The 13639-nt window shown below is 43.7% G+C and overlaps 3 protein-coding genes across 3 annotated transcripts; all 3 read right to left on the bottom strand.

The window, feature by feature from the left end:
- Window positions 1-413: 413 nt before the first annotated feature.
- LOC136241251 (uncharacterized) lies at window positions 414-3908 on the bottom strand. The gene has a single exon (XM_066032441.1). It carries the CDS (start codon window positions 3906-3908, stop codon window positions 414-416), a length of 3495 nt encoding a protein of 1164 aa, XP_065888513.1.
- Window positions 3909-4094: 186 nt separating this feature from the next.
- Window positions 4095-5895, bottom strand: LOC136241250 (uncharacterized). Its single transcript, XM_066032440.1, has 2 exons — window positions 5574-5895; window positions 4095-5500 (listed from the first exon to the last, which is right to left on the bottom strand). Exons 1-2 carry the CDS (start codon window positions 5893-5895, stop codon window positions 4095-4097), a joined length of 1728 nt encoding a protein of 575 aa, XP_065888512.1.
- A 66-nt stretch (window positions 5896-5961) lies between these two features.
- Window positions 5962-12251, bottom strand: LOC136241248 (uncharacterized). Its single transcript, XM_066032439.1, has 9 exons — window positions 12215-12251; window positions 12005-12163; window positions 11840-11937; window positions 11671-11784; window positions 11575-11622; window positions 11440-11526; window positions 11323-11391; window positions 8142-8198; window positions 5962-6042 (listed from the first exon to the last, which is right to left on the bottom strand). Exons 2-9 carry the CDS (start codon window positions 12069-12071, stop codon window positions 5962-5964), a joined length of 621 nt encoding a protein of 206 aa, XP_065888511.1. The 5' UTR covers window positions 12072-12163; window positions 12215-12251.
- Between the last annotated feature and the right edge of the window lie 1388 nt (window positions 12252-13639).

The following is a 13639-nucleotide window of genomic DNA, read 5'->3' as shown; positions in this document are numbered from 1 at the left end:
ACTACTGTCTTCAAAAACTGGTTAGCGCGTTGTGCTGCTGCCCTCTTTGGTCGACTATGAGACCCAACATCTTCCGGTAGCTGTGCTTCCTCATTTTCCTTCTGTGGACTGTTGTTATCTATGGCATCAACTGGATCAACTGGTGTTCCACACTCTATCTCCAATGGGTACAAACAATTCAACGGAAGTCTCAGTGTCTTGCTGGAAGACTTGGAAGGTACTCTGATTACCGCACCTCTGACCTGCCCATCAGCCCCTTCTAACAATCTTTCTATCTTGGCTATTTTCCAGAGGCCTCTTAAACATTACTCACTGTGAACTACCACAATGTCTCCTGGTTTCAGTGGTCGTGGCTTGCCCTTGATGTTTTGACGATGGCAATCTCTTAATTGCAGGAGATATTCGCCTCTCCATCACTTCCAGAAGTGTTGCATTGTCAAGTTAAGGTGCCATGCTCTGTTGCTCAATAGTTCCTTAGTCACACTATGCCAATCATCACCCTCATGATCACTGTGTACACACGATGGATCTGGCAAGCTTAGTATCCTGCGGTCCATGAGAAGGTGCGACGGTGTCAGCGGCTCTTCTAAATCCTCAGTTGAAACATAAGAAAGAGGTCTAGAGTTTAAAATCATTTCTACCTCTGTAACAATTGTCAATAACTCATCATAGCTAATTCTCACCTGACCAATTGTCTTTTTAAGACATCTCTTCGTTGATTTTATCAATCTCTCAAACAAGCCTCCCCACCAGGGGGCCTTTTCTAGATTAAAAGACCACTGCACACCAGTACCTGCACTATGACCTTGTACCGCTGAGTCACTCAACACAGTAGATATGCCCTTTGCTGCAGCCTTGAATGTTTTCCCATTATCTGATATCATTTTGTGCGGAATTCCTCTTCGAGCAGTGAAGCGTTTGAAACATCTTAGAAAACTATCAGTAGTGAGGTCAGGGACAATGTCCAGGTGGACTGCTCGGGTGACACAGCATGTAAACAAACAAAGCCAAACCTTACTCATATTGACTAGACCTTGGGTTTTGATGTAAAGGGGGCCAGCAAAGTCAATTCCTGTGTACATGAATGGTGGCTGCTCAGTGACTCTAAAATCAGGTAACGGAGGGGGTGATTGTAAAGCACAAGGTAGGCCTTCAAGTTTGCGGTAAATTACACACTTGTGTATGATCTGTCTCACGAACTGTCTTCTCTTCATGATCCAGTATCTTGATCTGATTTCTGTTAGAGTTTCTTTAACGCCATTATGCATTACTCTCTTATGTGCATCTTGTACAATTAGTACAGCCAGGTAGTGGGACTTTGCAAGAAGCATTGGGTACTTGGTGTTGTAAGGAATGTTAGAGTTACCTAGCCTACCCCTACACCTCCATACTCCCCCTTCAAGGAAAAGGTCAAACTGTCTTTTCCAATTTGGAAAATCCTTGTGTAGGAACAAATCCTTCTGCATCTCTTTAACCCACAGGGTTTCTGCCTTGTTGATATCAGCTGCTGTCAGTTCAGCTTCTACCACTTCCGGGGTTCTTATTCTGGACTTGCATCGCTCCACAAATTTAAGTACATAGCTGGTTACTCTGAGTAGCCTTTGCAGACCACTAAAATTCTTGCAACAAATGATCTTGTCCAGGTCCAGCGTGGTTTGAGAGGCATGTGTGATGTTACAGTGGGTACTCCTTATTTCTTTCATACACTCTTCTGGTATGCTACAGCTACCTGTATCTTCTTCAAGCACTGGATTTCCTGCAACAAGCCAGTCCGGACCATACCTCCACAGTTTGCTACTGGCTAGTTCGGCAGGTGTAATGCCTCTTGAAGGGATGTCAGAGGGGTTATCAATTCCTGGGCAGTGCTTCCAACAATCAGCGGGTACAATCCTCCTAACTTCATTTACTCTATTCTCGACCCATGGCTTCCACTCTTTGGTGGTACCCTTAATCCAGAACAGTGCCACCTTAGAATCACTATAACAACAATGTGGTTGTAACTGGATCTCTGCTTCTAATGCAGTCGATACACTGCTGATGAGCTTTGCCAATAACAGTGATGACAGTAGTTCAAGCCTGGGTATAGATTGCTTGTTAACTGGAGAGACCCTTGTTTTTGATACCACAAAGTTAACTGTGATACCAGCACTCCCTTCAATCCTCAGATACACTACTGCGGCATATGCTCCAGCTGATGCATCACAAAATCCCATGAGACTACAACGGCTACCTTCCTTGGCCAAAAGCTCGAAATAACATCTTGGGATTGATGTGGCTGCTCCTTGGAACCCTAAAACAAGTCGCTTCCATTTTGTCAGTAACTCACCTGACAATGGTTCATCCCACTCTATCTTATTAATGCAAAGTTCCTGAAACAACATTTTGAAGCAAATGATAACTGGAGCCACAAACCCTATTGGATCGTAAAACTTGGTGGCAATAGCAACGATTCTTCTCTTAGTGGGTTCTGTGCCCCGGATCAGTATGGCCAACTCATTAAGATCAAAGATAAGTTCATCATTCACAAAATTCCATACTACCCCCAAGATCTTCTGCTCATTTTCTGATTGTCGCAGCCTGCCCCCCAAAAGGTTCTTAGTGTATGATTTGTCCTCTTCTTCGACTTTAGTCCTGCTGTAGTCTGAGCATCTATCTGCAAACTCTGCTTCAGACTCTTCAATCCTTTGTTGCAGCAAGGTTGAATTAGTAACAAACTTTCTGAGATTAAATCCACCCTCTTTCAGTATGCGTTTGGACTTCACGTAAAGCTCATAAGCATTGTCATCATTGTCAGCACCAAAGCTCAGGTCATCAACATAAACAGACCTTAAGAATAATTGGACGAACTGTGGGAATGTCTCACTGTACTGCTCAAGGTGGTGTTTAATAGTTGCATTTAACAGAAAAGGGCTTGATGAAACTCCAAAAACGACTCGTGTAAACCTATAAGTCTGAATCATGGGGGCATCCTTCAGCACTTCATCTACCCATAGAAACCTCAGAACGTCTCTGTCTGGAGGGGTCACCGAAATCATCAAAAATTCCTTCTCAATATCCCCAGTCAGTGCCACCTGGTGCACTCGGAATCTGATAATGATGTCCATTATGTTTTGGCCAAACTTTGGGCCAGCGTACAAGCAGTCATTCAGAGAAGGCCCATTCGCTTTAGCTGATGCATCATATACTACCCTCAGTTTAGTAGTCTTCTTATCTTCTCGCACTACCGCATGGTGGGGCAGATAGTGAACTGGGTGATTAACTGAGGCAGAGTCTTGTACAGGTTCAATTATCCCCTTATTCAACTGTTCTTTAATGACAGAATCATATTGCCTTAGAACCTCTGGATTCTGTTTCAGACGCTTTAACAGTCCATTTAGTCTTCTCAGTGCAAGTTCGTAGTGATCGTGCAGTGCAGGGTGTGACTGTCTCCAAGGAAGAGAAACTTCATATAGGGGGTGTTTATACACTATTCCCCTTTGGAATTCATCATACACAGAAGGCTCATCATGCCTTACACCTAGTGACTCAAGATCCCAAAACATCTTCAGCTGGCTATCAAGCTCACTCTCCGTCTGTTGTTGGTAAGCATCTACCCTCAAGGAATGGGTGGTGATAAGGTTTACTGATGAGACATCTGGTGGTGAGCCTAGAACTGGTCCTGACAACACCCATCCCAATCTGGTGTGGACCGCTGTGGGTCCATTAAGACAGCGAACAACCTTCCCCGTGACCAACTTCCAATACTGATCCAAACCAACCAGGATGTCTACCTCAAGGTTGTTACCCCCTTGTGAGTAATCTGAAAACTTCAGAGATGCAAGCTCTTTATAAGTGTCAATGGCATAGGAAATGGATTGTCCCGAAATAGGCTCACAAATTAATGGTACTGACAAGAATGACATCTTCATGCTCCCTCCAATCTGAAGTAAAATGTCCAGTTCTACAACATCACACACTTGACTGCTGCAATTTTCAGATCCAAATGTCTTGGTCTACATAGTCTCTGTGCAAATAGGGTCAAGCATCAACTGGTTCCGAAGTTCATCTGTGATGTATGACCTTTGACTCCCACAATCAAAGATGACTCGTACTTCTCAAGTTTCTGTAGGGTTATTAACCTTGCACACGGATGCCCTTGCAGTTTGCAACAATACTGGTGTTCTTGCATCAATGCAGTATAGTGAAGCGGTGGTTGTTGCAACAGGATTGCTTGGTAAGTTAACCAATGCCTGTGATGTAGGCTGCACAGTAGAATTACTGTCGGTTGGTCGTACAGTACCATTAGATTCTGGCGATCTTCCCTGGCCTCTGCTACAGATACTTACGTGATGTCTCCCATTGCATTTATTGCACTTCATCGTGGAGCGGCACTCTCGGCTCATGTGGTTCTTTCTCAAGCACACAAAGCATCTACCTGTCCTTCTCAATATTTGCTTCCTCTCTGAAGCATTGGTCACCGTCCTGCAGGAACTTGAGGCATGTGACTGGTGACAGTAAGAACACTTGGGGGTTCCTGACCCACTGGTAAGCAGTGAGCTGGCAGTAAGAGGGTCCTTCATTGTCTTCTTAGGTCCATTACAAAGAATGCCGAGAGCTCTTTCTCTAGCAGTTATCTCCCCTTCAGTTACCTTCATTATTGCATCAAGGGCCCATTCATCCTCTCTTATGTGACGACTGATGATTAGTCTAAGCTCCTGTGGCAACTTATTTACGAACACTGATGAGAACAAACTACCATAAGAGTCCGTAGAGACTCCAAGTGACCTTAAGCTACGAACTTGGGATTCCACAGTATCATATAGGTGGCGTAGTCCCTTCAGATTGTGCTGAGATGTGACAGGATCAATATTCATTAGTAAATCCATGTGCTTTGCAATAATTTGGCGTTTGTTGCCAAATCGTTTCTTTAGTATTTCAATGGCTTCACTATAATTAGCAGATGTCAGTTTTAATCCTGATATGGCATCAGCTGCAGGACCTTCCAATAAGGTATGCAGGTAGTTGAATCTGTCAATGTCTGTTAAGTCAGGGTGATGGTGTATAGATGACTCAAATGAGTCCCAAAATGTTGACCACCTAGTTAGGTCCCCGTTAAACTTCTTGGGTGCTAACTTTGGTAACTTGACCCTTGTGGCATGTCCCACAACTGAGCTAGCAGGGGTACCAAACAGTGAAGCACTGGAAACTGTGGTCAGAGTCGGGGTCATTGACATAATACTGGAGGAACCTATGAGTGGGAGGTGAGGATGGATCGAGACCATTGAAACCGTCGGTGAAAACATCAGAGGAGCAACTGGAGTACTAACTGATTCTGTTGCTGCAACACTAAATCTTGCTGTGGTTGTTTTAATGGCTGGCGACATAACCAGAGGGGTAACCATGGACACTGGAGTTACACTAGTTAGTGTGGGACTAACTGTATCAGTAGTCGTCTCGCTTGTCACTATGCCAGTAGATGATTCACTGCTTGCCACCACAGTGGTGGCTGTCTCACTGGTTACTATGTCAGCAGATGACTTACTACTTGTCACCGCAGCAGGTGAATCACTGTCCGTATCACCAGAGGGAGGAACCATGCTTGCCAGTATTCGACTGTTCTGTTTTGCCTCTAGGGCCTTCAATAATTGCCACATGAATCCTTTCCTTAAAGATGTCTGATTGTTCAATCTCATCATTAACTTCACCTTCTTCCACCAATTCCAGGATCTCTTCATCAAGCTGCCTTAAGGTCTCCAGTTTTTCCTTAAGGGTGATTCTACGCTGTTCCAGTTTAGTCACAACAGACTCTGTGTCTTCTGTACTTTCTATTGATTCATACAGCGCAGAAATTGTGCGCTTGGTGGATGACCGATGTCCACCTCTCATTTTCCTCTTTCTACTTAACCCTTCAGCCATGCCTTAAATGTTAATGTAGTCCCTCTACTCTTAAATTATGTACACCACTCACACACTCCAGTTAAATTACTTCGTGTATCCTATGGCAGCAATCGGCTTCGCCAGGATTCCGCGACTCTGGTGCTCCCCGTTCCAATTGGAGAGCACCTACTAAAGTGTGAAAGTAACAAAGAACAACTACACTTAAACACAGCTTAGTACTTGCCTCTCAGGGTACCATTAACCCGGTACCAAGGAATTCTCGTTTAGGAGGCGAGCGTCAGCTGCTTAAGGTAGGCTTGCTCGCGAGGTACAGTAGCTGGGCGAATTCTTAGGTTCAGCTGGGTCGTATCCGGCTCGAAGGACCATGTAAAATATTCTTCGCGAATATCCGAGTTCTTTCCCTCGCTGCTACACCGTCACGTATCGTCTGCTACACTCAATCAAGCACAACGTGGTCAGTCTCGTGATCTCTCATGACACATACGTACAGATTACAACACATACACCCTTATGGCCACAATGAAGGCAAGCAAATGGATGATACTCACAACTCTTAACATGTTCCGTCATCTGGTGACGTGGCATTGAAGCTTTACATTTTCTAGGAGGACAATTCAGCATCACATATTCACACTGGCCATTTTGTTTACCCAGCGACAGGTGATTGTTGAGAACATCATATCGTTCCGTCCACTTACAACCTGCTGATCTTGAACAATAAACTGATTCCTCGTTTATTGCTTGTTTAAACTGTTTGTCGAGCGCTCCCTTGATAGGTTGTGCCTTACAGAGGAGACACTTGTTCTTTCTCTGTTTGGCGTTGTTGATACAACCGCTTAGTCTGGCGGCGCCCGCCCCTTCACATAGAGTAATGGTCTGGTATGCTTAGTATCACCGAGTTGTTCTGGAGGAATTTAATTTGAATGTAATGACGTAACGAAAATGGCCTTAACGGAAGTGCCTCACTCAAAACTGTGGCAGAGATATTGAACTTTCTTCGCCTTTACACAGGCGAAAGTGGATTGGTCTACTTTTATAAAAGACACATGTCTCCCTACCTAGGAAATCAGAGCGTAACATGGTTTTTTCGCGTATCAAACAAGGCAAAAAGCCCTTTCCGATATAACACTTTCTTCTCTTTGTTCTTTATTAGCTAACTCCTTTTGTTTCTTCAGTACTGTTAGTAGGCATTGCAGACTGATTTTAAAATTTTGGAAAAATGGGCTTTTTATATGCTCAATAGATAGAGTATTGATTGCCGATCTCAGAAATATATAGTTTGTTGGGTTGGAATTAGCTACTTTGGCAAGCACAGTGCTTAAAAACTGAAAAAAAGGTACATTTTTTCTCCAGGGCTCCCCATACATTTTAGAGGGGAAGATGGCACAATTGAATCAGGAAGCCATTTAGCAATTTGGACTATCTTGAAACTGCAGTTGCTTCTAGCTGCAAGTTTATACATGTAATGAGAGTAACTTCAGGTCTTATTGGATCTCAGCAATCTTTGTATGCTTTGTGGTGAGCAAATATGTTTCACCTACTGCACACTTCTCAATACAATGGTGTATGCCCATAGGCAAGTGGCTATCTCAAGTTGGTAAAAACATCAAGTTAACAACTTATAAAGGTAAACAACTAAAGTGGAGGTGCCACAATGATGCAACAATACTTAAGGTGGAGTTGTGGTTTCAATTATGGCATTGTTATGCTGACTTTGAAGTGGTTTATACTTTTGAGCTGATGACACAACCATCAGAAAATTGCTCTGGAGCTGAAAGTCCCTAACCCGAGTGAAGTAACTACGCACTTTAAAGTAAGCACCAGTGACTACCTTCCACCTGACCATACGTTTTTTAAAGTTTTAAAGTATTCTACATACATTACAAGGCTTGAAAAGATTACAAAACAACACAAAACTTACTTATATGTAACGCGCACGATAAAACTAAGATTTTCATAATGATCAGCATGTGGACAAACCCCACAGCAATTTTCACCCTCATTGGAAGTCGGACGACGGAGCAATCCCAAGTTCAACACGAGTTGTCATTTTGTGTAGGGCTCAAACAAATAGTGATTTTTACTATTCGAATATCCTTTAATCAAAACTACCGAATATTCGAATATTCTATTTTTATGCATACCAATTAACTTTGTTGGTGACTCACTGGAATCAACCACTTACGTAAGAATATTTGAGTTGTTTTGTTTGAAATCGTCTTGAAAATGTGACTAAAACACACAAAGACACTGATGCAACTGACATACACATTTGCAGTTGAGTCAAACAGCCACAGTTCTTTCTTTGTGGTCTGTAACACCTGGAAACATGGCTGTTATGTATAACAGTCAATCAGAAGATATTTGTGACTGGATTTGACAAAACAAGGCTTCGACGCACAAAGCTTTGTTAGGAGATATGGCGATTTTAAGGAATCATTGTGTAATAACTTCCCAGTGCCTACAGCTGTGCAAACAAAATTTGCACCAATTGTTCATCTGTTCACTAGCTATCACTGAGTGGGTGTGTACAGTTCTGATACCCAAAATTTGCTCTGTTTTGAGCAGCTTTTTTCGAGCAGGTTATAATATCACAGATGGTAGTAATAAGGGTGGGAGGGTGGGGGTGGACGGTGGTCTTAATATACGGGTATAAAATGGAGTAAGAAGACGATTGGAATCCAGAGGCCAAGTTTGGGCTCTCCATGGCCCTCAAATTACTCGATCCAAATTGACTGAGAACACTATTGGCGAGCTCTCTGTGAAGTCCCAGCTCACTACACACCATTATCACAAAGCCATGGCCATTTAATGGTGCCAATCTCACACTCGTGGCTTTGACAGGGTCAGAAGAAAGCTGCTACAGAAACCAGACTTGCCAGTGCTGAAGGAAGTACGGTGTGAAATATGATAGTGTACGGGTATAAAATGGAGTAAGAAGACGATTGGAATCCAGAGGCCAAGTTTGGGCTCTCCATGGCCCTCAAATTACTCGATCCAAATTGACTGAGAACACTATTGGCGAGCTCTCTGTGAAGTCCCAGCTCACTACACACCATTATCACAAAGCCATGGCCATTTAATGGTGCCAATCTCACACTCGTGGCTTTGACAGGGTCAGAAGAAAGCTGCTACAGAAACCAGACTTGCCAGTGCTGAAGGAAGTACGGTGTGAAATATGATAGTGTACGGGTATAAAATGGAGTAAGAAGACGATTGGAATCCAGAGGCCAAGTTTGGGCTCTCCATGGCCCTCAAATTACTCGATCCAAATTGACTGAGAACACTATTGGCGAGCTCTCTGTGAAGTCCCAGCTCACTACACACCATTATCACAAAGCCATGGCCATTTAATGGTGCCAATCTCACACTCGTGGCTTTGACAGGGTCAGAAGAAAGCTGCTACAGAAACCAGACTTGCCAGTGCTGAAGGAAGTACGGTGTGAAATATGATAGTGTACGGGTATAAAATGGAGTAAGAAGACGATTGGAATCCAGAGGCCAAGTTTGGGCTCTCCATGGCCCTCAAATTACTCGATCCAAATTGACTGAGAACACTATTGGCGAGCTCTCTGTGAAGTCCCAGCTCACTACACACCATTATCACAAAGCCATGGCCATTTAATGGTGCCAATCTCACACTCGTGGCTTTGACAGGGTCAGAAGAAAGCTGCTACAGAAACCAGACTTGCCAGTGCTGAAGGAAGTACGGTGTGAAATATGATAGTGTACGGGTATAAAATGGAGTAAGAAGACGATTGGAATCCAGAGGCCAAGTTTGGGCTCTCCATGGCCCTCAAATTACTCGATCCAAATTGACTGAGAACACTATTGGCGAGCTCTCTGTGAAGTCCCAGCTCACTACACACCATTATCACAAAGCCATGGCCATTTAATGGTGCCAATCTCACACTCGTGGCTTTGACAGGGTCAGAAGAAAGCTGCTACAGAAACCAGACTTGCCAGTGCTGAAGGAAGTACGGTGTGAAATATGATAGTGTACGGGTATAAAATGGAGTAAGAAGACGATTGGAATCCAGAGGCCAAGTTTGGGCTCTCCATGGCCCTCAAATTACTCGATCCAAATTGACTGAGAACACTATTGGCGAGCTCTCTGTGAAGTCCCAGCTCACTACACACCATTATCACAAAGCCATGGCCATTTAATGGTGCCAATCTCACACTCGTGGCTTTGACAGGGTCAGAAGAAAGCTGCTACAGAAACCAGACTTGCCAGTGCTGAAGGAAGTACGGTGTGAAATATGATAGTGTACGGGTATAAAATGGAGTAAGAAGACGATTGGAATCCAGAGGCCAAGTTTGGGCTCTCCATGGCCCTCAAATTACTCGATCCAAATTGACTGAGAACACTATTGGCGAGCTCTCTGTGAAGTCCCAGCTCACTACACACCATTATCACAAAGCCATGGCCATTTAATGGTGCCAATCTCACACTCGTGGCTTTGACAGGGTCAGAAGAAAGCTGCTACAGAAACCAGACTTGCCAGTGCTGAAGGAAGTACGGTGTGAAATATGATAGTGTACGGGTATAAAATGGAGTAAGAAGACGATTGGAATCCAGAGGCCAAGTTTGGGCTCTCCATGGCCCTCAAATTACTCGATCCAAATTGACTGAGAACACTATTGGCGAGCTCTCTGTGAAGTCCCAGCTCACTACACACCATTATCACAAAGCCATGGCCATTTAATGGTGCCAATCTCACACTCGTGGCTTTGACAGGGTCAGAAGAAAGCTGCTACAGAAACCAGACTTGCCAGTGCTGAAGGAAGTACGGTGTGAAATATGATAGTGTACGGGTATAAAATGGAGTAAGAAGACGATTGGAATCCAGAGGCCAAGTTTGGGCTCTCCATGGCCCTCAAATTACTCGATCCAAATTGACTGAGAACACTATTGGCGAGCTCTCTGTGAAGTCCCAGCTCACTACACACCATTATCACAAAGCCATGGCCATTTAATGGTGCCAATCTCACACTCGTGGCTTTGACAGGGTCAGAAGAAAGCTGCTACAGAAACCAGACTTGCCAGTGCTGAAGGAAGTACGGTGTGAAATATGATAGTGTATGGGTATAAAATGGAGTAAGAAGACGATTGGAATCCAGAGGCCAAGTTTGGGCTCTCCATGGCCCTCAAATTACTCGATCCAAATTGACTGAGAACACTATTGGCGAGCTCTCTGTGAAGTCCCAGCTCACTACACACCATTATCACAAAGCCATGGCCATTTAATGGTGCCAATCTCACACTCGTGGCTTTGACAGGGTCAGAAGAAAGCTGCTACAGAAACCAGACTTGCCAGTGCTGAAGGAAGTACGGTGTGAAATATGATAGTGTATTAGACCAGCAATCCATTTCTGGTAAAATCGTAAGTTTGATTTTGTGTGTGTGGAAGCCTTGTTTTATGAAATCCGGTCACATTTTACCACAAGTATCCAGTGTGACTCATTGATGTTGACAGGAATTACCCACAGCTCATAGTCACAAATGTTGACCTTGACATTACAAATTAAGATATAATTAAAAGTTTACTTATTACTTACATCTCGGTACCATCTTTTTGCTAAATTCATATTACGGCACATACTGTTGTATAGAAAAGTGGATGCAACAAATGTATTCAGTCCCTTCTGTAATGTTATTTTGTTAATGTACAGTGCTAAAAGTTAATTTCATACCATTTGTAGGCAGCGTTTTGCAGCAACCTTTAGAAACGTAGTGATTCCCTAGCGTATAACAAGATTGTACATTATGTATTGTTTACCAATAAGTACCTTATCTGTTAGCCAGTTGCCAGGGAACAAAGCATATACATCGATATCCATCATATCAGATGATCCCATTTTCCCAAATATACCTTGACTTGCTTCCTGCCAAATATCAAGTACCTGTATGTGTGCACATTAAATACAGTAAGTCATGAATGACATAGAAACAACATACCACTTTGCTAACTTCTGGCTTAAGTGTCCACCATTCAGGTTTACAAAGGTCAACCCAAGTATGGCTGGTACCTGAATTGTAGCTACATTTATGTTGCTCTGTGTAGAAAAGAAATTATACTTATATATATACAATGCATATATATCCATTGCTTAGCTTACTAACCTGTAACAACACATCGCCTATTTACGCAGCACTGCTTCTTCTTTCCTGGGCCACCATACTTGACCATATCCTGGCATGCTGAGCACTTCTGACAATCCACGGATGTGCATCCAATACACTCTCCACATCGACGGGATCTCTTTCTTTGTGTATTATTACCTTTAAAAAGTTTTAAACATACGTTATTTTGCTTTACATTAAATCACTTACTTGTTTTGCCAACTTGCACACTTGGCTGAATATTCTCTTTACATTTGTCTTCACTGTGTTGTCTTTTCTTTGATTTTGATGGCCACAGTTTGGAAGAGTATTTTGGACGGCCTCGAGCTTTTATACTAGGCTTCAGGTGTATTGAGCTTTTTTAATGGATGTGACTGACTGCTAAGTTTTTCAGTTGTGTTTGCTGACCAGCTCCATTACCGTCAATAATCTCCTCGATACTGCTGTGTAGAATGGTATTTTGTTGCATGGTAGCCCTCTTGGCTGGTTTCATAATCTGTTTTTCAAGCTGTGCAGTATCATCATGCCTTGTGGTATCACTCTGTTGCGTGACATCACCATGCCTTGTGGTATCACTGTACTGTGTGACCTCACCATGCCTTTTAGTATCACTGTGCTGTGTGACATCACCGTGCCCTGTGGTATCACCGTACTGTGTGACATCACCGTGCCTTGTGGTATCACTGTGCTGTGTGACATCACCGTGCCTTGTGGTATCACCGTGCTGTGTGACATCACCGTGCCTTGTGGTATCACTGTGCTGTGTGACATCACCATGCCTTGTGGTATCACCGTGCTGTGTGACATCACCGTGCCTTGTGGCAGAGGCGGAGGAAGTAGTTGATATGAGGGGGGGCTGGGCTGACCCAGACTTATTTCTATAGTTTGGTAAGGTGAAACCAAAAAAAAAAAAAAAAGGTCGCAACCAACTGACAAGAGCTTTTCACCTCACTAGCTACCATTTCTAGCTGATAAACTACATAAAAATCCTTTCATAGCTCGCTACACACTGACTACTTTATTAGAGTGACTGCTCTATTAGAGTATCTCGATCTTTATCACGGTTTCCAGCCCCACTCCAAGAAAGATAATTTCGGTGTGATATCATTCTGAGGGGGGGCTAACAGCAGACCGAGGGGGGGCTTTAGCCCCCTAGCCCCCCCTTTCCGCCACCTATGCCTTGTGGTATCACCATGCTGTGTGACATCACAATGCCTTGTAGTATCACCATGCTCTGTGGTATCACCGTGCTGTGTGACATCACCGTGCCTTGTGGTATCACCGTGCTGTGTGACATCACCATGCCTTGTGGTATCACCATGCTGTGTGACATCGCTATGCCTTGTAGTATCACCATGCCCTGTGGCATCACCATACTGTGTAACATCACCGTGCTGTGTGACATAACTGTGCCTTGTGGTATCATCGTGCTGTGTGACATCATCGTGGCTTGTGGTATCACCGTGCTGTGTGACATCATCGTGGCTTGTGATATCACCGTGTTGTGTGACATCACTGTGCTGTGTGAAATCAACAACAAAAAACGATCACGTGACCAGGATTGTAGTGAAGATTCACGCTAAGCGAAAAGACTGTGGTACCGTGGTTATTTAGCGTGAAAACGGTACCCTACAA

The sequence above is a fragment of the Dysidea avara genome, chromosome 12 (genome assembly GCF_963678975.1).
Source record: "Dysidea avara chromosome 12, odDysAvar1.4, whole genome shotgun sequence".
Lineage (NCBI taxonomy): Eukaryota > Metazoa > Porifera > Demospongiae > Dictyoceratida > Dysideidae > Dysidea > Dysidea avara.
Note: the sequence above shows the minus strand (reverse complement) of the source record. Positions and strands in the feature narration are given on the sequence as shown.

Excerpts from the sequence above, each read along its gene's own strand:
- LOC136241250 (XM_066032440.1), bottom strand. The coding sequence starts at position 5,895 with ATGGCTGAAGGGTTAAGTAGAAAGAGGAAAATGAGAGGTGGACATCGG. Across the intron at positions 5,501-5,573 it reads GTCGAATACTGGCAAGCATG|TAACCAGTGAGACAGCCACC; the intron begins GTTCCTCCCTCT and ends CTGCTGACATAG.
- LOC136241251 (XM_066032441.1), bottom strand. The coding sequence starts at position 3,908 with ATGAAGATGTCATTCTTGTCAGTACCATTAATTTGTGAGCCTATTTCG.
- LOC136241248 (XM_066032439.1), bottom strand. The coding sequence starts at position 12,071 with ATGGTCAAGTATGGTGGCCCAGGAAAGAAGAAGCAGTGCTGCGTAAAT. Across the intron at positions 11,623-11,670 it reads GCAACTGGCTAACAGATAAG|GGAATCACTACGTTTCTAAA; the intron begins GTACTTATTGGT and ends GTTATACGCTAG. Across the intron at positions 11,527-11,574 it reads CAAAACGCTGCCTACAAATG|AAGGGACTGAATACATTTGT; the intron begins GTATGAAATTAA and ends ATAACATTACAG.